Here is a 22,930-nt window from a genome sequence, read left to right on the forward strand (position 1 = left end):
TGTGCAGAGGAGTGGGAGGGAAGGAGGCATTCCCTAGGAGGAGGAACCCCTAGAGCATCCTCTCCAGGGAAGACCTTGGTGAACACAGGTCACTTGGCACATTTGCTGGCAGCACATTTCTAGACTCCACCTGCCAAGGTGTCAGGCTCCTCGTGTCGCAGGACACCCACCATGGTTTTTGGAGCCAGCACTGGCAGGAAGGAATTTTTTGCATAGATTGGAAAGAGAGTCCCATTCTGCTCGGATCTGGTGGGTTTGTTCTCCATCTCTTGTCCAGTAACTCTGATCTTGCAGGAAGACAATCCTACGAGCACAGCTATTGCTCCCAGCCTTGTGTAGCAGGATGGGACACGTTTCATGTGTCCCTGCAGACTTCGGAGCTCAGTGGAGGAAGGTTTGGCTTAACAGCTGTTTCCAGGGATCAGGGGATCTTCAGAGGGACCAGCCTGAGGGCTCTGGGGAGAAGGAACCAAACTAACCCAGCCACCAACCAGCCCTTCTCTTTGGTCTTTGAGTGACTGCTTCCCCTGGACACCCAGTCCCTTTTACCTGAGGGAAGCCTGACCCTTTTTGTTCTTCCTTTCATTTTTTGGGGACAGAGCTGTTCCCCAGCCAGGGCTCCCTGAGCGTTCTCCTTGGCACAGCACACACACTGCTCCTCCGTTTCCTCAGGGGCTGTTGCTGCTGTGCTTTGCCCCCATCCCCAGATTTAGGAGAGAAATTTGAAACCCAGGCCTGCCAGGACGTGGGAAGCAGCCTTTTGCAGGGCAGGGCTCTTCCCTTTGCTTTTTCCTCATCTGGAGAGAAGCCCAGCGAGAAAAGAGCTCAGGGGGGTGGGGGTGGCCTTTCTGTGCCTGGCTGTGGAGACCATCCCTTAGACCTGGTAAATCTGCTGGACAGGAGATGGGGAGGTGTGTGGGGTGCCTGGCTCCTTCCCCTCAGCTTCCCACAGGTTGTCATAGCTGAAGTCACTGTGGAAGCTCTGGAGCTCGGCGTAGTCGTGGAAGGCGGCGGAGTCGCGGCGCCGGCACCTGGAATCCGGCAGGTCGTACGTGCCGACGTTCCCATCTGCAGGAAAACAGACCCAAGGGGTCAGAGAGCTCAGCAGCAGCAGCAGCAGCCCGATGGTCACCTTCCCCTTTGCCAGCAGAGAGTAGGAATGGGGGGATGAGTTAAACCACAGCCCAGATGCAACTTGATGTGGGCAAAGCGCGTGTGCCGCGGGACAAGCCACAAGCGCCCGTGTGTGACAGGGGGGCTGTGAGTCAGTGGAAGACATACAGGTGCCTCCACCAGGCAGAGACAGGTCCAGGGCAGGGTGACAGGCAGGGGGCAGGGTGACAGGCTCAGTCCCACCCGGGGAAGCAGGAGGAGTAAAGGGCACCAACCCTGCTTTGAAGGATGCTGATGGAGACAGACACCGGCGAGGCAGGGAGGGTTGAGCCCCCCCAGCACATCCCCAAGAGCCTCACCTGGTGGGTGCAATGGAGGGCCCAGATGTTCCTCTGGCAGAGAAGAGATCTGGAAAGAAAGGGACACAGGGATGAGGATGACACAGCACTGCAGTGCTGGGATGCTGCACACCAGGGAATCAGCCCTCCGTGGTTCCCCACTCCCTGCTCCTCAGGAGGATCCCTGTGTGATCACAGAGCGAAGACCTCTGCAGTGAGACTCTAGTCAAGGTGGGTCCCCCTGCAGTCCGTGTGCTCCCCTGCAGCCAATGTGGGGCTCCAGGGCTGCATTTACAATCTCACCTCCTCAAGGTAAGCAGCTTCAGCCTGTGCCCGCAGCTGGAGCCGGCGGGAGGTGCCAGGGGTGCTGTAAGTGGGAGCTGTGGGCACCTCTCTGCAGTGGCCACCTGGCAGGGGCTGGCAGTTCCATTTCTCCAGAGAGAGGTGCTGCTGGGGTGCAGGGATTGCTGGGCACCCGTTTGCCTGTGCTGGACCCGTCTGCCTGTGGCACTGCAGGAACTAGAGCAAAGCAAAATCCAGGTTGGATGCCTGCTGGGGAGAGCTGGGAAACACTGACCCGCTGCTTCCCACCCGCTAAACCAGCCCTGCTGGGAACACACTTTCTGCCCTCCTCACAGATTCTACCACACCCCAGTCCTGAAGGCCTTGGGTGGGAAAGGGAGGATGGCCACAGACACAGTGGAAGTTGGCAGGGTGTGGAGGCAGTAGGATGATGCCCTATGGCAACCCAGGGGATGCAGAAGGACAGGGAACAGTTAGGAAAGATCCTCTGAGGGAAGGGAGGTCATCACCAGTATGGGGAGTGCCAGACTCAGAAACAGCCTTTTCCCAAGAGATGTGCAAAACAAGAAATGTAGCCTTTAATAGGCACTCACTCACCATATCTGGAATTTTTTGGGGTGGATAAAGTGGTCTCTGTGTCTGACTCATGCCTAGTTTCTGTAGACTGGAGCACATCTCAGTCTCTACCTTTGTTTCGGGGTTTCTGGCTCTTCCTGGGATTATTGTTGTGACACTGGCATCCAGTGATAAGACAGGGGAAACCTGTTCCCCTCTGGCTCTGTCCTGGCTTGAAAAAAACTGGGAACTATGCTGTGCCCTGCCCCACCCCGAAATGCAGGCCTGGAGTTTCCACATCCTGCTCAGGCTCAGGCAGATGGCAGGAAAAGAAATGGCCCCAGGCACAATTTCTGAAGCCAAAAGCCTGTGTGCTGAGTCAGGGCCAGCTGTAACCAGCAGCAAGCACAGGTACCTCTTCCAGGAAGGTGGAACCTGCCCCACTGGGAGCACTGGGGGAGCTGGGTGCGTAGGGATCAGCGTACAAGCGGGAGAGGGGCATGGCCGGCTTTTCCAGGGAGCTGGAAGCTCGGGAGGGCTGCCTTCCCACCGAGCTCCATCTGTTCAGCTACAAGGCAGGGCGGAAACAGGAACGTGGCACGCTGGTCTCTACTTGCAGTTCATCCCCAGGAGGGATTGGAGTGGGGAATCTCCCTGTAACTAAAGTCCCAAACGCTGCTTATCCGTGCGGGATGATGGGACTGACTCCCGACTGCGCTGTCTGTGCTAAGGAGGGGAATTCCTCGATGAACACTCATGGAGGGGAGGGAATCTTGGTATCACACACTAAACAATCGATGGACACATGCTGGAAAACCCTGGGAAGAAGAGGCTGTGTCCTGTGAGGCAATAACACTCCTACTCACCGAGCACTGGCGGTCGTGTTGTCTCGGGAATTACTGCCCAGCATCCCTGGGCTCCGAGAGACATTGCTCCACCTGCCACGTCTAACCTCACCTCCCACGGGCCATTTTCCAGTGGAAATGGATTTCACACCTGCCCAAGAGCACCTGCCAGCACTCCCATCCCTGCCAGTGGCACCGCAAGGAAAAGCTGAACTACACTCCCCTCTCCCAGGCAGGAGGATCCATCCCCCCCAAAACCCACCCCCCTTACATTGCTGAGATGTGACGGGGGAGCTGGAGGGTGACGCTGTGAGTTGTGTGCCGAGTACGGCTCCTTGTACTCCGGGGACGGGAGTTCAGCACTGGGATTTTCAGGAATGAGGCTGCAGATGCTCCTCTCCGAGTCCTGGCTGGGCAGCTGCTGGATGCACGGCCCACATTTGCCCTTGGATTTCCTGGCGCTGCCCCCTCTCCGCAGGTCCTGTGTGGGCAGCCCTGTGCTTGGCCAACTGGCTTGTGCCAGGCACTGAAATGAGAAGGCAGAGCCTGGAGCTGACTTTCCTTGGGCCAGGAGCTCAGCACGGCCCTGCACTCAGGGATCGGGGTTGGTCCTCCCCGGGGTCCCTGCCCCAGGCACTCCTACAGCCCTGGACAAGCAAATGCTGCCCAGGGTCAGATCAAAATCCTGCCCAGCCCATCACCTCCACCCACCTCCAGCTTTTTGCCCTCTTGCAGCCTGTCCAACTGTCAGAGTGGAGGGCAGGTCCATCCCCACGTGCAACCCGGGCTTTGGCGGGGGCTCACTTACGTGGAGGGGCTGGGAATAGCCAGAGGAGAGGGCATCTTCGAGCAGCCTGCCCTCAGGCATCAGCAGGAAGGAGTGTCCGTCGGGCAGGGAGCCGCTGGTCTGGGACAGGTGGGTCACGGTGGTCACTTTGCCCCCCGACGCCCAGGAGTTTGTGAGGCCGTCAGAGGTGAGGGACCCCCTCCCGCTGCTGGTGAACTGCGTGGGGAGAAGAACACGGTGTAGGAGGGACCCTCTGCATGGCCACAGGCACATCCCTCCCCAGCCCCAGCAGTGCAAGCCCAGCACAGCCCTCGGGGGTCCGGGCTGTGTGCCCATGGCCAGCAGTTGCCTGGTGGCCATGCCCAGTGTGTGGCTTGTGCTGGGGTGACCAGGTTGAATGAGGGGGGTGCACGGCAGGAAAAGGGTGCTCAGGCACCCTGACCCATCCCAGCTGCAGAGCTGGCAGTGTGGGTGTCCCCTTCCCTGCTGGAATCACAGAATACCCAGAGTTGGGAGGGACCCACGAGAACTGTCGAGTCCAAGACCCTTTTAATGCCCTCGTGCCGATGCCTCACTGCACGACACTGTCGCAGTCTGTGCCCAGGCCTCTGCTTTGGAAGGAGTTCACTATAATATTGGCCTATAAAATGTCATAAAGGGCTTTAAATAATTGTCAGCTTGCTGACAGCCCGAAAGACGAAATCTGCTGCGTCACAGGAGCGCTCCACGCGCGGCCAGAGATGGGACAGCCCCCGATTCCCATGCGACTGCTACCTGGCTGGGGTGTGGCGGCTTTGATCCTGAGAAACTCTCGGATCCGGAGAGGGAGGAGTCGGCGTTTCGAAACTGGGCCGTGTTGAGGCAGTAGAGCCACTCCTGGTAATCCTCGTAGCTGCGGCAGCTCACCCGGATCGAATTGATCAGCCGGCCTGGGAAAACAGCGCTTGCTGCTCTTACCGGGCTCCACCGGCTCCCTGGTGCTTCCTGGAGAAGCCCGTGGGAACCCTCTCGCTCCGTCCCCTCCCCACACCCTCCCGGGGTCTGGGACAACGGGAATGCTCTGCCTTTGGTGCTGCCCGTTTGCACCAGGCTGGGTGTAGGACAGGGGCGGTCCGGGTCTGAATGAGGGTGAGGGACAACTGTGCATCCCTGGAGCTGTGGTTCCCAGCCTATCCCACCAGCAGAGCCAGGCCCTGCTGCACAGGGGCCCAGATTTCCAGGCAGTGCAGTTCACAGAGCCTGGGAACTCCCACGCCGCTGAGAAGGGGCCGCAGCCGCTCGGCAAAACCGGCAAACCCGACCCCCGGGAGCCTCCGTGGGGAGGGGACACCCACCTTCGATTAAAAAGGAGGTTTTCTCGTTCTCTTCAAAAAGCACCTGGATGGCGTTGAGGGGCAGCTCGCCCTGTTGGAGAGAGAAGAAGCAGGATTGGGACCACGGGGCTGAGCGGATCTCCTGTCCTGCCATAGGGCACTGTGGGAAGGACAACACGGCTGGGATCCCCTGGTGGGGGATAGGGAATCTCAGAGCCTAAATCCCCTAGGCCAGGTCTGCCGGAGACAGGAGGCACACCCAAGTTGCTGCTAAGGTGGGTGAGGGTTTGGGGCCTCTGTACCCTCACAGGGCTGGGGCACAGGCTTGTTGGAGAGCTCTGTCTCCAGCAGATTGTCCCAGTTTGGTGTTTCCCGCTTCCAGTTCTCCCACCACCAGCCTTACTGCAGGAATTAAGCCTCTGGAGCCAGCATGACTGTGGGAGACAGCTTTGTTCTCCAAGCCCCTCCTGAGACCCAAGCTTGGAAAACCACCCCTTCCCTCCTAGTTCTGTTTTCAGCAGTTTAATGGCTGAAATTTCCGACTCCCCCGGAAAACTTTGCAAACGTGGACCTGAGCGAGGCTTCAGTTGCTAACTTGGGACTTCCAGCCTTGCCGAGAGGAATGCCCACCATCCATTCCCTGCAAAGCCTTACAAAGACAGGGCTGAGCCCGGCAAATGCCAGTTGGTGAAACCCGAGCTCTGGTGTTACAGAGGCGCAGTTGTGAACTGCCACTCCTGAGAGGCGAGCGGGGCTTTGCCCCGGGCAGGCACCACACGTCTGCTCCTGTCAGCTGGGAGATAAAGCAGCCTGTCCCTGGAAAATCTAGAGTTAGAAGACCCAGTATGTGTGCCATTGGCCCTATACCTTTTCATGCACATCCACCACCGTCCCCTCTGCCATCACCCCGTGTCCATCCCATATCTGTGCCAGACCGGCCCTGTGGTGACCTGTGGGGTGGGCAGGGACAGGGCTGCCTGTCCCAAGCCCCTCTCTTGCTCTGCTGCCACGTGTCCTTCAAGTGTCACCGCTGACAGCTTAATTCTCTGTGATGGGCAGAAGGGCCAGGGGGGTTTGTCAAGCACTGAATTCAGATCCAGAGCTCCTCTTTCTTTGGAGTAAATTTTCCTTAGAGAAATGAGGCAGGAACAGCCCTGGGAGAGCCACTGAAGCAGATTCTGCACTGGGAACATCACATGGATGATCTCATCCCTTTACATCTCGTCTCTCTCATGCTCTGAGCAGAGGGAAAACAAGGAACAGGTGGCATTTTTGCTCCTGTTCCTATTCCCCTCACCTGGATGTCACCCTGCCTCTGTCTCTGGGCACGGAGCACTGGGCAGGGGCAGCTGGTGGCAACAGCCCTGGGCGCAGCTCCTGGGCAGGATGGTGAGCACAGGGGCTGGGTAGCACTCAGGAAAAAAAGGTTCTCACCTCACTCCACTCTGCTCCATGCCCGGGAGTGGGGGAAATGCGCAAAAAGCAGGAACGAAGCCCTGTTTGTCACTCCGCCCGGGGCCCTCTCCAAAAGGTGCAACCCATCAGGATTCATTTGCCTAAGCTCGGGGGCTGCAATGCGAGGTGTCTAGCAGAAACTCCTCACCCCGCCCTCGCTTCCAAGCCGTGCCAGCTGGAAGGGCTCTGGGAATGTGGCCGACGTGACAACTTTGCCGTGAGGGAACTGCGGAGCACACACCACACGGGTGTCCGTGGTTTGTGTGGCAGCTGCCTCTGCAACAGCCTGCGGGCACAGGCAGGCTCCCGTGGCATTCCTGCTGCCCCAGCAGTGATTTACGGGCTGAGCAGCCCGAGAGGGCTGACCTTGGTTGGGAAGCTCGTGCACTGCTCCCTGACTCCTTTTTTTCCCCCCCCCTCATTGCTGGGGTTTGACATTTCGGCTGGCGTGGGCGCTGCACGGCTGCTGCGCCCCAGCACATCCCAGCACATCCCAGCAAGATTCCTGCCACCAGCACAGCCCAGCAAGCCTCTTGCTGGTAGACTGCACAGGGGCTTCCCCTTGGTGCCTGGTGCTCCATCCTCCCTCAAACAACAGCTCCCTGTCCATGGGGAGGCTGAAACGCCCTCCGGGTAGAGTCGCACCTCAGGAAGCGCAGCAGCATCCCACAAAGAACAAACACGTGGGCTGCAGAGAGCCCCTCCAGCTTTCCCTGGGCACAGTGTGAACCTGCCCTTCCAGCAGCTCCCCCCCCTTGCTGGTTTTCACCTCGCCCAGGGCCTTTTCCCACCAGGGGTGAGCCAGAGCCTGTGGATTTGGGTGAGCCCCATCCCGGCAGGCTCAGCCCCTGCCTTCCCTTCCCCTGTCCCACACACACACACTTGGCAGCAGCAGCTCCTGTGGTTTGTATGAAGCTCAAGAACAAAAGGGCCGGGCTATTCCCTCGCACACAAATTGTAGGGCTCAGCATCTGCTCGCAGGGAAGGGAAGTTAATTTGCAGAAGCCCTGGGAGAAGGCTCCTGTGCCCTGACACGCCTGTGGAAAATCAGGTTCCCAGCGCAGTGTCACAGGCTGGTGAATCACCTCCTGCCTGCACCCGGCTGCGCAGAGCCCCGGGACCAGAGCTCCTGCACCGTGGGAAGAGGGAACATTGCATGGACAGGGGCAGACAGAGCTGGCTTAAGGTTTCAAAAGAGATGAGCTAATCAGAGAGCCCAGCCCAGGGCCCCCTTACGCGGTGCCCCGTTCCCAGGAGCTGCAAACAGCGTGTTCCCGAAAACAAGCTCTGCCTGAGGTGTGTCACACCAGCCACCAGCTGCTGGAAAACAGCCTCCACTGCTGCACTGGGGATGAGGAGAGCTGTGACTGGTCATGTCTCTCCTATTGAGGCACAGGCATCTCCTCTCCAGAGATGCCTACCCAGGTCCTCCCGTGGATAACCCTCGAGTTAAAAGCGTCCTGTGTGATGTGGAACCACGGGAAGGACCCCAGCGAGTTCACGCTGGATTTCACAAGCCCTCAGTCTCTGCAGGGTTCCCCTGTCACTGGCTGCTCTCTCAGTGACTGAGGGATGCTGTTCCCTGGAGGAGCAGCCCAGCTCTGCCCCACTATGTGCCGGTGCTGCCGCACATGGGTTCATGCACAGTTCACTGCTCTTTTTGGCACATTTGTTCCAGCACGGGAAGAAACGGGACCAGAAAGCACAGGGCTGTTAATAAGCCATCACAGTGATGCCCAGGAGCACAGAGTCACAGGGTTGTAAGCTTAGGGAAGCCTTCCAGGATCATCAAGTCCAGCACTGCCGTGTTCACCACTAAACTGTGTCACCAAGCACCAGGGTGGGTGTTGGCAGTCGATTTTAAGGGCCACTCAGACTGCACAGTGCCACTGCCTGTCCGTGCTTGAGGCTCCCAGCACTACTCCCACAAGGCACCCTAGACTAGAGAAGCTGGTCTTGCATCCCCTGGGACACTCAGACCTCCACATCCTTGTTGTCCCTTCTGCTGCCATGCCCGAGGCTCCACAGAGGGAAAGAGCAGCAAACCCTGCTCCAGCAGCAGCCTCTCCTCCCTGCCTGTACCCTTCTCCCCGAGCATCAGATGTGCTGCCTGCATGCTTCCTGCTTCCAAGTGGTCCCCGTGGCACAGAGCCTGGGAAGCAAAGCCCCCCTCAGGGGCTCTCTGGGGCTGTTCCAGCTCCCGTCTCCAGCAGGAGAGCCAGGCTCCCTGCCAGCACCCCCACACCGAAACACGCCAGCCTCCCTCCTCCCAGAGATTCCTTGGCAGCCAGCTCCTTTCCCCCTGGGCTTCTGTAGGAGGGCAAGGTGTTTCTCATGGGAAGATAACTTGCAACATCCCCCCGCCTGCTCACCTGCCAGCTGGCACGGGAGCGGCAGCAGCGTGGAGGGAAAAGCCCTTGCCAACATGAGGGAACACAGGTGGAGGGGAGAAACAAGCCAAAGGAGAGCTGAAATAGCTGCTGTGATTGGGTGAGAGGGAGCAGGGAGATGCTCCAGCATGAACTTACCTTAAACCAGAAGCCGTTATGCTCTTCAGAAACTATCACCAGTGTGGAGGCATAAAGCACCAACACCCGGTCGTGCTGCTCCTTGGAAAGCAAAGAGGGAGAGGGATGTTAACAGCTGTGAACAGCCAGGCAGGGATTGGATGCGGAGAGGCCTTTGCTCTGACAGCAGCTTGGGGCAAGGGCTCTGGAAAGGGCCAAGCTGCTTCCCTGCATTGGGAGATTGCTTTGGAAAGGGCCGAGCTGCTCCCCCGAGCTGGGAGATTCCTGACAGATTCCTGGGGCTTGCGACTGCAATTCAGCAATGACTAAGCCCAAAGAAGCCTCTCTCCAAGATGCAGACAGGTTGCCACCCCAGGAGATCTTTTATAAAGCAGGACCACTCAGAGGAAAGTTTAAAAAGCCTGGGGCCTGCTGGATTCGTGGCATCAGGTGGGCAGGAGCCTGCCCTAGTCACTCCACCCCTCCTGGCAGGAGGTCATTCCCCAGGGCTGTGTGTCCTACCTGGAATGGCAGATGCTGAAGCTTCACTTCGGAGGCACAGAGGACACGGCCCAGGGATTCCCTCTGAGTCCCATTCCACCCCTGGATAGGCATGTGCTGCATGCACCACCGCAGCTCCTCCTTCCCCATGGAGCTCTGCTTCCAGCCGTTCTAGGGACAGGAGCACACTGAGCAGCAGGCAGACCTGTCCTCCCCCGAGTTTATTCACTGCATGGCCCTTCTCAGGGCACTTTTCAAGTGTGGAAGAGGCAGGGAAGAATAAATAAATCAGTGCAGGAGCCAGTCTTCCAGCTGGGACTGAATAATCACTCCTGGTAGCAAACATCGCCCGTTAATTGTCTTTCAGAGGGAGGTGTCTCTGCTTGACAAATGGGGGGATGGAGACAGGGATTAAAACACCCTGCAGAGATGGGGAGAGAAAGTCTCTTGAATGCAGTCCTGTTTTCTAGGTCCCAGTCTCCTCCTCCAGATGTTTTGTCATCTCTGGGGAGTTGCACAACCACCCAAATGCGTGAGAGTTTCTCTGAGCCAGACCCAAACCCCTGACCCTTCGGAGGTTGTGGCGGTGGCACCCACGGGTGGCAGGTCTTCCTTTCGGCACCCACCCTCCCCTGGCTATCAAACCTTGCAAACCTTTCTATATTTTTTTTTTCTTTTTTTTTTCTACCCTTCTGGCACAGGAAACCACACCAAAGGCAAGCTGCAAAGTGAAACCATCCCAGCCTCCCCTGGTGGCTCCAGCTCAGCACGTGGCCGTGAGACACTCACCTGAGGGACGAAGGGCAAGGCGAGGCCACCTCCGTTCAGCTGGATCTGCTTCTCCAGGTGATAAAGCCACTGCTTCAGCTCTGACTCAGTGGGGCAAAACACAATAAGGGGGTTCAGCCGAGGACCTGTGAGACACAGGATGAGCAGATAAGGGCACGGGGAATCCATAAACCGTCAGCGGTGTCTCACCCTGCACGTCACACCACCAGACCATCGCTTTGCTGACGTCGTGTCATGTCGTGAGGTCCTTTCCACCACTCTTTCAGCACATTTCCTCACGTCAGGCTGCCGGGAGCACCTTCTCCCACGCACCAGGCTCTGACCACCAGGCACATTTTAACACCAAACCAGGCCAAGAACAAAACTCAAAGACAGCACGAAAGTCGAGCTTGAACTCAACACACGTGTCAGCTTTGAAAACCCCCAGCAGTTTGCGAGGAGCACCTGTGGGGGCAGGGACTATCACAACTCATCAGAACGTTCCATGCTATCTCCTGCTTTCGCTTTGGCACTCAGTATGTGGAACACCGGTAGCTTTCTTTATTTATTGCTCCACCAAACATAATCTGTGCCAGACAAGCTGCAGCTGACCTCAGACATACCCTTGAAGGGAGGAACAGCCCTACATCTTGTTGATTTTGATGTTTCCAGCCTCCTTCATTTAACAGCATGAGCAAAACAGTCTCACACACCCTCTGCTACTCGCTGCAGACATGACCTAGTGACGGTAATAACCATTTCTGGCAGGATGCAGAATGTATGTTATGATTAATAATTTACCAGCAGTCTCATATAAAACCCTGATTGGTGCAAGCTGGCTCTGTGGGACTTGGAAGTACTGAGATAAGCCCGTGCAGGGCATAAACATGGTACTTTGCCCTTCTTCAGCACCCTAATTCCTGCACTATTTATAAACAACGGTTAATTAAAGACGTTGAAACACTTTCTGCCTTTCGGGAAATGATCTGAAACAAATGTGCATAAACAAAGCAGAGGTGGGGAGGCTGGAGCAGAGACTCCCTGCGTGACTCCAAATCCATTGCAGTAATCTGGTGTCAGGCATTTCCTGGGCATCCAAGTGTCTGTGGACGGTGTTTCCTTCTCCACTCCACCTCCACGCTTCCAGCGATCCTGCAACAACTTCCAGTGAGCTGAACTACCCCTGGCAGGGCAGTTATGGGGAACTACAGATGCCACGGGATTTCACAAGAGGATGGATGCCTGTCTGTTGTGTCTCAGAGTCATGAGACAAAAGAGATTTCCACCCTGACCCTGTGTGAGGACACAGGAAGGCTCCTACCCCCTCCATGCCTTGATTCCTCCTTCTCCAGCAGGACAATAAAACTGTTCCACTGACCTCCCAGCAATCCTAAACATCACTGCCTCCCTCGTTTCTTCATGTCACTGCTTCCCATTACACACAGCACTCTGTCTGAAAGCCTTTGGCTTGTTTTTCCCCCGAGCAGGGCAGGAACCCTACAAAGCTGGAGGCAATTTTCCGCCCCAGCCACACTCCTGCATGTTTTCATACAAGCAGAACGAGTCCCCTCTACCCCAGAGCAGATGCCCCTGACAGGTTACACCTGGGAGAAGTTTTCCTTCATTTTACAGCCTCCCAGAAAGGGTTGGGGAGCCCTGCCTGGTACAGCACAACACAAATCAGCAGCCCTTAAAATTAGAGGGTCGTTTGCACCACCTCCTTTTTGTTATTTATGTCTGTAGTTCAGCAATGACTAAGCCCAAAGAAGCCCCTCTCCAAGCTGCAGACAGGTTGTCACCCCAGGAAACCTTTCATAAAGCAACAGCACTCAGAGAAAAGCTTAATCAGCCTGTGGAGGCTGGTGATGGGAGAGCTGGTGAGTCCTGACAGCACCAGGCTGGTGTTACTGTGGAGGCAACTCACCTCTGGGCACTGAACTGTGCCCTACAGTGCCCTGCCTGCTTGGAGTCACTCCCTGCCCTTGGGGTTTATATGGAGAGCTGGGAGAAGGAGGTTTTATTCCATTTTTTTTTCATTCAGATAACTGGACAGAGGAGAGAACTGTCACCACGGGTGCTCAGTATTAACCAGCTGGAACACAGGAGCACCCATCCCCTGCCCTCCCTGTGCCAGCCCTGGGCATCACTGCCCAAGGCATTTAAGAGCAGCCTTGAAGAGAAAGATGCCGGTTCTGGGAGGAAGGAAGAGCTCCAGCTCCCTGCAGCTTCTTTCCACAGAGTGATTGTTCCCTGGGACTAGGTCAGGGTGGGCCAGAGAGCAGAGACAGCCTGATCCACACACCCCCCTGCCCTCTGTGCAAAGCAAACAAGGAGGCACCCACCTGTGATGAGGAAAGTGTGATCCTGCTGCCCAGGGCCCTTCCCAGCCTCGATCTCACACACGTTCAGCTCCTTCAGGGGCAGCAGCTCCTGCAGAGGGAGAGCACACTGCTATTTTTGGGGGCAGCTCTGCAGTCGGTGCCCCTTTGCCATGGGAGGTTGGAAGCCCAGACCCCCAGGTTGTTGTGGCTCGGCGCCAGACTGAAAAACGTGGCTCTGAGGGGAGGCATTTGTGCTCTGGATCCAGCACACTGCCCAAAGGAAGCAGGTTCAGCAGCTCCCTGGGGCCAGTGCTGCAGCAATCCTCTGCCACGCTGCTGGTTTCAGTTTTAAGAGGAACCTCAGCAAAACAACGGTAGTTTAACACAAGAAACACAGAAGATGGAGTTGACCATAAAGCATAACTGAGCTGTCTGGTTCCTACACGCTGGATTTTCAGTCTACCACCATAACAAAAGCACAGGAACAGGTGGCAAGTTTGTACTCCCTGTTTTGGGCTTTCTAAACAAGCTCCATAAAAGATGCTAATGGCTGTAATGTCTTGGGGCCAGTAATGGATCATTAAATCCCTTTTAATCCCCCTCAAATTAATAAACTAAGGAGCTGTTTATAAAGCAGGCAGGAGATTTGGTAATATTGTTTGTCTCCTGACATGTGAATTTTCAGTTGAAGGCTGGTTGGTGGGTGACTCAAGAGGTTGTATGACGTATTACATCAACGTAAAGTCACCTGCAAGACAGTTAATTATTTCTGAAAGGAACTAACTTTTATAACCATGTCCAAAACACCCATGCTCAGCTTTAATTACTCACTCCTGTGGAGGGAGAGCACATTCAGAGCTTTTTGTTTTACAATTGTGACTTCCTGATATCTGTGATTCACCAGCATCATCAGGTTAAAAGATTGATTGGCAGTTTGCCAGGAGAGCTCCCCAGTGCTCTCAGCTTTTTATTTCCACCTCCTCCCACAGGTTAATTCATGGTGGAAAAGTCTTCTAAGATTATCAGCTCCAGCCTGCAGGTGAAAAACTCCCCCTTGGTCTAGAAGGCAGGGCCAAGACCACCACAGGCACCAAGGCCAGTGGGGATTTGAGCTGTGGGAGCCCCTGTGGGTCCCTGCCAAGGCTCAGCTCCCTGTGCTTGTTGCTCACAAAGGCAACTCCAGGTGGCCTGAACCTTCTCCCACCCCTGGCCCTGCCTGCCAGCCCTGCACAAGCCCCTCTCCCACCTCTATCTCTGCCCACAGGCAAGGCCAAGGACTCAGGTGAAGCTGAGGTTGTCTGGGGGCAGGCCTTGGGGAAAAAATTGCCCTCTTTTGCCAGGATCTTGGCATGCACCATTGGAAGGGCGCATTCCCATGGGAAAGGACATGGTGACATCTCTTGGAGGAGGCCAGTGGAGCCCCAGGAGCAGAGCCCCCTGTCCCAGCCCATCTGCCCAGAGCCACCCAAGTGCCCAGTGCTTGCCCTGGCACATCCAGGTGATGCCCTACCTGGTGGGTGAGTCCGTTGGAGCCCATGGACTGGAAGAACAGGTAGGACTGGAACAGCTCCAAGAAGCAGTCGTTGACCTCCTGCAGGAGAGACACGTTCTGGGGGTTATCTCAGGACACCTCTCTCCCGACTTCCCTCTCATCTCAGGCTGATCCCTGCACAGGAAAGCTCATCCAAGGGCCACCATCACATTTCTGCAGTGGATCTGCTGCCAGCCCAGCAGAAGGGCATGGAAGCACATCCCAGTTGCCCACAGGGATGGGAGCTGGTGCAGGAGCTGCTACCTTTGCTCCACATGACAACACATCCCTGAGGCCACGCAGCAGCCCAAGGAAGCCTCCATGAGTCACGTTTCCCAGAATTACACTTTACTTCTCAGTTCTGCAGTGTCATGCCATACCTGGGGAGAGAAACACCCACAAACAGGTCCCTCAGTTGTACCTGGCAGTGCTGGAACCGTAACTTGACCTTGGAGTAATAGATCATTTTTCCCAGATTCCTGACAGTCGTTTTCCTTCGTCCCTTCTTGAACAGGCTGGGGAACCTCTGGTCCAAGTTTTCTTTCTGGTTTTCCTGGTTCTGAATGATCTGTACCAAGGATACAGGGAAAACAAATCAGAGGAATCGGAAGGTGATGCCTGGCACAGACGTTCCTAGAACATCCTCCCAAAAGGGATTCCTCGGAAAGGTGCCCTGGGCAGGTGCCCAGGATGGGCTGTTTGTTGTTGGGTCTCCATGCCAGCGTGGAGCTGGGATTCAGTTACTGCTGGGAGGAGACAGTGACCTAAAGGTGAGGTTTCTGGGTTGGGAAAGAGCCGGGGCAGAGGCACATCCTACTTTTAGGGTATCCCAGCTCCACGGACAAACCTCTTCCCATCCTCATCAAATCCACTGGGACAAGGACTGACTGAGGCTCAGCAAACACAGCACGTGCCTTTCACCGGGGGTAGTGGAAAGACACTAGAGGAGACAGCACTCAGGGCTGGGGGCTTCCCTGATTTCCTGGTTATGGGGGAATTCTTCCTTCCACCCCACACCCCTGTGGCACAGCACTGCTGTCACACTGCCTGGATACTGCACGGATCCCAGGGGTGAAAGGCTCTTCCTGCAGCTTTTCTGGGAATGACACTTTTATTTCTGGGGGCTGGTTGACTTCCTTGGGGAGAAGGATTCCCCACAGTTGCTGGGATATACACCAGCCTAGGAGTCCTAAATATCAGCTTGGTCAGACACTCCACAGACTCCAGGTGTGCATTCCCCAGCAAAAGGCAAAGGCAGGTTGGGAAAGGGAAGGTTTGGAGTGGTTTCACGCGGCTGCCCTGGGCTCAAACGGAGCGTTTCCAGGGATGAGCAGGGCGAGGGCTCAGCGGGATCAGCGACAGCCCCATCGCCCCGGGGGCTCCCGGCAGCGGGCGCGTCCGGCGTGTGCCCGCTGCCGGCTCCCTGTGCCAGGGAGACAGCTGCGTGTGCCCGTGATGGATGAGGAACCAGCACAGCTCACCGGGTCTGTCTCGCTGGGGCCTCTGTGACTCACCCCTCCGGCACGAGGTTAACCCCTCTGCCAGCCGTTCCCAGGGACAGCGCTCCCGATGGTGAACCGGGAACGAACGGGAGCCTGGAGCTGTCGGGGTGGGGGGCCCTTTCACCTGCAAAGCTTGGGCCTCGCTCAATTTAGGTTGCTCTTTTTAGGACGCGAGTTAACCCTTTCTCTGCTCAAAGGCTCCCTCCAGCTCTCCCAGCCATGGAACAGAACCCGCTGGCTGCCCGGCTGGAAGTCTCACTGAGGCAGCCCAGCGTCGGAAAAAGTTATATTTGAGCCACAAGCCACTGTCAGAGCAAAGAGCAGCTGAGGCAGCAGTAACAAAACACTGCTGGGATAAGGGCAGCCACCACAAACAGGGAGTGGGGAGAGGATGAAGGAATAAAATTATGGAAACGAAGATAAGGAACGACACCGGCTACCAGCTGCCTGGGCGATACCGCTGCCTGGAACGTGCCAGCCAAACTTCCTGGGAATAAATAAAGCACCAAAGGAGCAAAAGCAACCTGGGAGCTGGGAATCCAGCAGCACTGCTGGCAAAGAGCTCAGCCAAGCTGCCAGCTTCCACAGGGATCCTTTCATAGTCGGGAGGGGAGAGTTTCCACAACCACTGTTTATGTGGCAAGAAACAAGATGTATTCCCTCTCCCTAACCCTTGTTAGGGACCCCAGCAACCCCAGCTTGTGAGGGTTTGCAGTGAGACTGAGAAGACAGGTGGATTTAGTGGTTAAACATGGGACCAACTCCAAGACCACGAACATCCCTGAAATCTGCCCTTCCAGCTGCAGGCTCTCCTGACACATGCTACCCCCAAAACCATGGGGATGCCTCAGTGTGCAGCCAAAAAGAAAGGGATTTGTCCTTCCCTTGGAATGCTCTCCAGCCAGCTGCTCGCTCCCCTGGCTGGGCTGTGCTGGGGACCAGCCCCCTTCTCCCCCAGCCCCATCCTGACCAGCCCCATTCCCGTTAGCTCAGCGGTGCCACAGCGTTCCAGGCAGTGCAGATCCTTGGCAGCCTGGTTTCTCCCAGGGCTCGGTCTCTGGCAGTGCAAGTGCCCTGACATGTTCTCTCCCCCCTCTGTCTCAGATGCCTCATCCTACAGGTAGAGCAAGTTACTAATTAACCTGCAGACCCCAGTGACTCCCAGCTGAATCACTAGCCCAGGCAGCAGGAAGAGCTCAGCCTTGCAAGGCTGGTGCCCCGGGGCTCTGAAAGCTGCTGTTTAATGATAAAAGAAGCAAATGAGAAGCACAGCTCTTCTGGCACATCCTCCCCCCTCGCCTCTGCTGCGGCTCCACAGGAGCCGTGACTGGGAAGTGTGGGAATCAGGGCAGAGGGTGGTGGGAGCAAAAGGCACTGGCTGTGTGTGCCAGGCCTAGAGGGGGCTGGTTTTCAGGGATGTCACCTGCCCCAGTCCCAAGCTGCCTGCCATGGCCAGAGGTTTGGTGATCCCATCTCCTCGGAGATTGCATCAGAGCCCTGTGCTGACGGCTCCTCTCTGACCTGGCCCCACAGCACCTGGTTCTCCTCAAAATACAGGAGTGGGGAAGGGTCTAAGCCAAGGCTTCCTCTCCAGGCCACACAAGAAGCTTGTGGCTGAGCAGGGAGTTTGCATCCCAGCTGCCCCAGGCGAGGGTAACATCTGAACAACTGCTCCACCCTCCTTCCTTCCCTGGAGAGATCCCACACTCGTGTTCCTGAATGTATAAGTTCTTGGTGACCTTTGTGCCCTTGTTGTGCCCTCTTGCAGGATTCCTTCTCCAGGATGTGCTAACATGACAGCTCATCCTGCTTCCCCAGGGGAAGCATCCAGGATCCATCTGGGCCCTGGGCTCTGCTGCCTGGCCCTTCTGGATGCTAACTGGTTCCCACAGGGAGCTGTGCCTTCCCTGAAATTCCCTCTGCCTGGCGTTGAGTCCCTGCCTCAGTTTGCCCTTCCCCACATCCACATAGCCTATTTGCCATGCAGCAGGAGAGATGCCTGCCAAGCACAGCCCAAAGGGTCCCAAAATTCCATCCACATCCCTGTCCCAACCCAGAGGGACCGAGAAAATACACCAGGGTTCATCACTTCACCCCTGCTTTCCCTGAGCAGTACTGGGAAATGGGCCATATGGCCACAAGGCTGGTACGTGCCTGGGACAGACCTGCCCTTCCTGATTGCCTTCCCAGGGCTCCTTGCTGACAGACTGCTCCATCTCATTCCGGCGTGGGAATGAATCATTCCACCTCTGAATGCTCGCTCGAATTTTCCCTTCCCTCACAAGGCAGCCCAGAAAGAGCAGAACCAAGAGCCAAGTGGGGTGTGAGATACCCCTGCTCGGCTCCCAGCATGACCCTCCCACCCCATCACACCTTCTGGCTGGTGGGAGGTGCCCCCCACACCTTCCTGGGGACCCTGGGGCAGATAATTCTGCCGCTGTGTGAGCACAGGGCTCATCCTATCCTGGGCTCCAGCCCTTTGAGGCAGAGCTGCTGCTGCCCCCAGATCCAGACCCATCGCCCTTCTTTAAGTGCTGTCCTTGGGCTGGGTGGGAATAAACTCTTGGAGCAGTGGGGAAAGGGGCTTGGATGTGTTTGTACTTGCCTTTGCTGGAATATACTGCAGGATTTTGTCTGTGGTCGTGTCTCTCTCCTGCCCTCCTTCCAGACCAAAAAAGCTGGGCAGTTTTTTCTTGCCATTTTGTCTATAAAAGGGAGGGGGGGAAAAAAAAAACCCAAATCAAAACACACGTGGAAACACAGATCCAGGCTGAAGCACAGAGAATTCTGCCCAGAAATGAGGAAGCCAGAAAACTAAGCAAGCAATTTGTCATGGGTTTTCTAATCATCCCAGCCCAGCAAAGGGCTGAAAAACAGCCTGAGAGAATTGAAATGGGGGCTGTGCTGCACTTGTTGCTGTTTCTTTGGGTTTTTTTCACAGGTCTTTGCAGAACCAAATGATCAGTTTGGCTCGTCTGTGTCTCTGAATCAGCAGAGGGACCAGATGTTCCACTGCAAAACACGAAGACCAAATCCAGCCCTGACAGCTACTCCAGAACCCCTGGAGTGGGGATGCACATGCACAGATACACCAACAGATATTCACAAGGAGGTTTTTATTTCTGCCTCTGTGGTTTTCCTCTCTCTTTCCTTCCACTCCCAACCAGGGCCCCGGTTCTCCTTTGCGTGCACACACCATTAACACGCCGTTACTGGTGCTGTTGAGCTGCACTGGGACCGCCTTGCTGGGGCTTCCCAGCACTTGCTGGGACTCTCAGATTGCGGCATTTGTTTCAGCAGAAACCAGGCTTATCTCCACGGAGAGCCCTGAGCGTGGGAAGCCGGGAGCCAGCAGGGACAGGGGGTGCTCTGGGGCTTGGCTGCTCCACCACAGGTGGGATGTCAGCCCTCCAGGGTCCAAATTCCCCAAGTGATCCCCTCTTTTTCGTCCCACAGGAGCTCCACAGACTCCTACAGGTTTCCTCCTGATTTATGGCAGCACAGGAGACCAAGGGGACAGTTTAGTGTCTCCTCTTGATTAGAAACCCCTCAGCTTGCAGAGTTTAGAGGGTCTGTCTCACAGCCCAGCACAGACAGAGTGTAGACAGGGCTGGCAGCTTCACAGGGAATCACCCCCATTCCCAACAGAGCTCCTTTCCAGCCCAAAGTGCTCAGGATGGGGAGGGATCTGTTCTGTGCATGTGTGGGTACTGGCAGACCGCGCTGATGAGAGCACAGGCAGTGGAAAAGCAAGGAAGCCTGCTGTGCATTCCCTGGAAAGCTCTATTTTGGGACAGCCACCCACAGCTGTGGTACCTGAGCGCTGCCCTGGCCAACCCGAATCCCCAAAGGGTTTCACAGACATTTTCTGCTATTCCTCCTTCAGGTTTACAAACACAGCTCAAATCACTCGTCAGAGCGCTGGGATTTGGGGTTTTCTCTCCAAGAGAGCGTGAAAGTTTTTTTTCCCCCCGACAAGCACCGCGACTCCGGGCGTTGTGAAGAGAGAAAACCACCAGCGAAAACAAGGAGGATCAGGTGTTCTGCACCTTGCCCTGCCTGTCCCGCAGAGAGGAGTTCGACTACCAAAACAAAATTAAATAAATGGTGTTTCCCCTGGGGGCTGCTGTTTCCCCTGGGAAGCTGGGATTCCCTGCCGGCAGAGGATTCCATCCCAGGCGCTTGGGGCGAGCTGATCCCGTCCGGCGCTGCCCAGCACCCCACAAAACCATGAAACACCGAGTGTGAAATATGAAAATATGAAGGAACTGCCAGGTTCCCCGAGCAGGGGCTCAGCTGCCAGCCCGGATCCGCACGGTGCATCCCACGGGGCAAAGCCAACCCCCACGGGAGAACCATCCCGGAACGAACACGAGGGTACTCACGCTTTCTTCAGCGAAGGCTTCCTTCGGAAGGAGCTCCTGAAGCCCCCAGGTGCCTGCGGGACACACGCGATGTTCCCCATGCCGGGAAGCGCCGGGAAGCGCCCGGAGCCGTGGGGAGCTGGAGGTCGGTCTGTCTGTGGGATCGTGTCACGCCGGCGTTCCCTCCCTTCCCTTCCGCCCGCCCTGACTCGAGTGGGTGTGGGCTGAGCCAGGCTGAGCTCCCTGGCCGGGGCTCCCGCCCCGCTCGCTGGGAGGGGCGAGCCAGGTACATGTTCCCTGTGACGGGGAATTAACCACGGAATTACAAACCCAGCGGTGCAGCGCATGAACATTCCTTACTGTCCCCCAGCACGGAGCTGCAGCCACTAATAAACCCATCTGGAGCGTTTTCCAGGAGGGAATCCGATCACCCTTCAGCCCGGACGGAGGGAAATAAGATAATATTGGTGGTTATTGTTTAAGCATTAACAAAAACCTTTGAGGTGGGTTGCTCAAGGGTTCAAAAGGCTGCGCTCGGAATGGGCGTCCGTTAAAAAGAAGCAGCCGGGTTAAAGGTGTGGAAATAAATAATAAATAAGCTGTGCCAAAATATGGGAAATAAACAGGGGAAATCTAACTGAAATCTAGGAATTATGGAGAATTGACAGAGGAAGCGAAGAGCGAAAGGAGATGCATGACCAAGAAAGCTGAAATTTGTAAAGAAATGCTTTAAAAGGAGGAAAACAAAAAAAATTTATGGTATGATTCCCTTACTGCGTGGAAATATAAATAATAATAATGAGTAGTTAATGACAAAGCAAAAGGTAAATATTTCTGTGCAATGGATTGAAAAAAACCAGGCAGTTACAGCTGTAGGGAACGGCAACACCCTTCTTCATTCCGTGGTCAGGTGGCTGTGAAAAAGTAAACACAAAACTGAGATGCTCTGGATCAGAAAATCCAGAGAATTCACGTCAAAGAGTTTTAAAGACCTGAACAAAAAGGTTCTGGGTTGCAGGAAGTCTTGCAGCACCACGGAATTTGCAAAGAAATTGCATAAGTTAACAGGGATATCAGTATTTCCATGGGTAAAACAACCACCCCAGTTAATTACAGGTTTGTCAGTTGATGCTGATTCCTGGGAAAATGATGTAACAGCTGTGAGGGAGTTGGATTAACTTTAAGGATTACAGGAGGAGAACGTAATTAATACAAATCAACAGGGGGTTGTGGAAATTAGATCTTGTCAAACCGATTTGATTGATGGCACATTCGAAAAATAGATCAGATTTAGTTAATATGAGTAACAGTAACCCAAGCAGTTACCGTAAACCACGTGATGTGACGTATCTACACGTTACTTTAGGAAGGCCCTGAAGCACTACAAAGGCTGTAAACCCATAAATCCGCTCTAGGCTTGGCCAGCCAGGGAGAGACAACAGTGACTGTGAGCAGGGCCTGTCCTCCAGCAGCTCCACCTTGGAGCAGAGAGGCTGCAGGGATGTGGTGATGCTGGAAGCACCAGCGTGGGGAACGCACCTGGGACAACCAGCTGGGGCAGAGCACCAGGAGGGGTGCAGAGAAAGTGAAGGTGGACTAGCTGAAGCTGGAAACAAGCGTGCATTTTGACAGGAAAGGTTATTTTTTACTGCCACAACTCCCAGAGCGCCTGGTGAGTCCCAGGTGATTTCTGCAAGAGGGGATTTTTAAAACCAGGAGAGGATGTTTTCTTAGAGAATCTGTTTGAATCAAACTGAGATTGGCTATGTGAGGTCTTATGGACATATTGGGTGTGTTAGACTCTCTCTATTTGCATCTTACCTTGCAGAAACAAAATCAACATATTCCCCAAAAAGGTGATTGCACGAAGAGAGCAGCTGATAACAGATATGCCATAAAATTTCTCCAAGCCTTCCCCATCTTTGACCTTTAAAAACAGCCTCTTTGTTCCCCTCCCCTTTCTGTCATATAATCCATTAACCCTTCCTGGCCAAGCAAAGCAACAGGACACCCCTCCAGAGGGCCCCGGTCAGAAATTCCCCAATTTTTATGGCAGGGTGCTTCTGTGAGCTCTGTTCTCTCTGCACAGCTGGGAAACGACTATCTGACAGCACAGCACCTCCTGGCAGAGATCAGAAATTACAGCAAACAGCACCAACTGTGTTTTATTCAGGAAAAGTGTGATTCCTCTTAAGATCCGTGGCTAACACGGTCAGACTGTGACCAGAAACGTGCCGTTCCTCCAGCATGTTTGTTCTAAATAAAAACCTTACACAGCTCAGGATGGTGACAGAACTACTGCAGGTCCTGCAAATAAACATCACTTCGCTCGCTGGGACACTGGTGACACCACCACAGATGGCAGGGCCAGGTGTGACCAGTGGCTGAGCACAGTCCCCTCTCTGCATGCTGGGCACACCAGCTCGAGGGCACACTGGCTCTGCTTCCAGGAGAACCTGAACTGGAGGGAAGCAGCCTCCAGACTTCAGGAAGACTTGTGGAGCACAGCAGTTATTTATAGAAGCCCCAAACAGAAGCAGGAGCCTAGAGAGCAGCAGGAAAGGGGACACGGGCAGGGCCAGGCATTCCGACCGCACGGCATCGCGGCTGAACCGCGGCACACACGCATGGGAAAGTTCCCTCCTGGGCCCCATGGGATGCTGCCAGGCAGTTCTCATTGCCCTTCTCACCCCCTGCACTCCCCACACCGTGAAATGGGCTCGGCAT

The 22,930-nt window shown here is 55.5% G+C and overlaps 1 protein-coding gene across 1 annotated transcript; it reads right to left on the reverse strand.

Moving 5' to 3' along the window:
• Positions 1-795: 795 nt before the first annotated feature.
• PLEKHN1 (pleckstrin homology domain containing N1) lies at positions 796-20,304 on the reverse strand. The gene is made up of 16 exons (XM_027882447.1): positions 20,225-20,304; positions 18,445-18,544; positions 14,759-14,905; positions 14,317-14,397; positions 12,828-12,915; positions 10,507-10,631; positions 9,739-9,888; positions 9,238-9,318; positions 5,276-5,345; positions 4,716-4,870; positions 3,963-4,157; positions 3,426-3,680; positions 2,725-2,877; positions 1,755-1,970; positions 1,473-1,521; positions 796-1,068 (listed from the first exon to the last, which is right to left on the reverse strand). Exons 1-16 carry the CDS (start codon positions 20,302-20,304, stop codon positions 875-877), a joined length of 2,139 nt encoding a protein of 712 aa, XP_027738248.1. The 3' UTR covers positions 796-874.
• Between the last annotated feature and the right edge of the window lie 2,626 nt (positions 20,305-22,930).

The sequence above is a fragment of the Empidonax traillii genome, unplaced genomic scaffold, assembly GCF_003031625.1.
Source record: "Empidonax traillii isolate 1590-97213 ecotype Southwest subspecies unplaced genomic scaffold, ASM303162v1 scaffold106:size2091409, whole genome shotgun sequence".
NCBI classification, from domain to species: domain Eukaryota; kingdom Metazoa; phylum Chordata; class Aves; order Passeriformes; family Tyrannidae; genus Empidonax; species Empidonax traillii.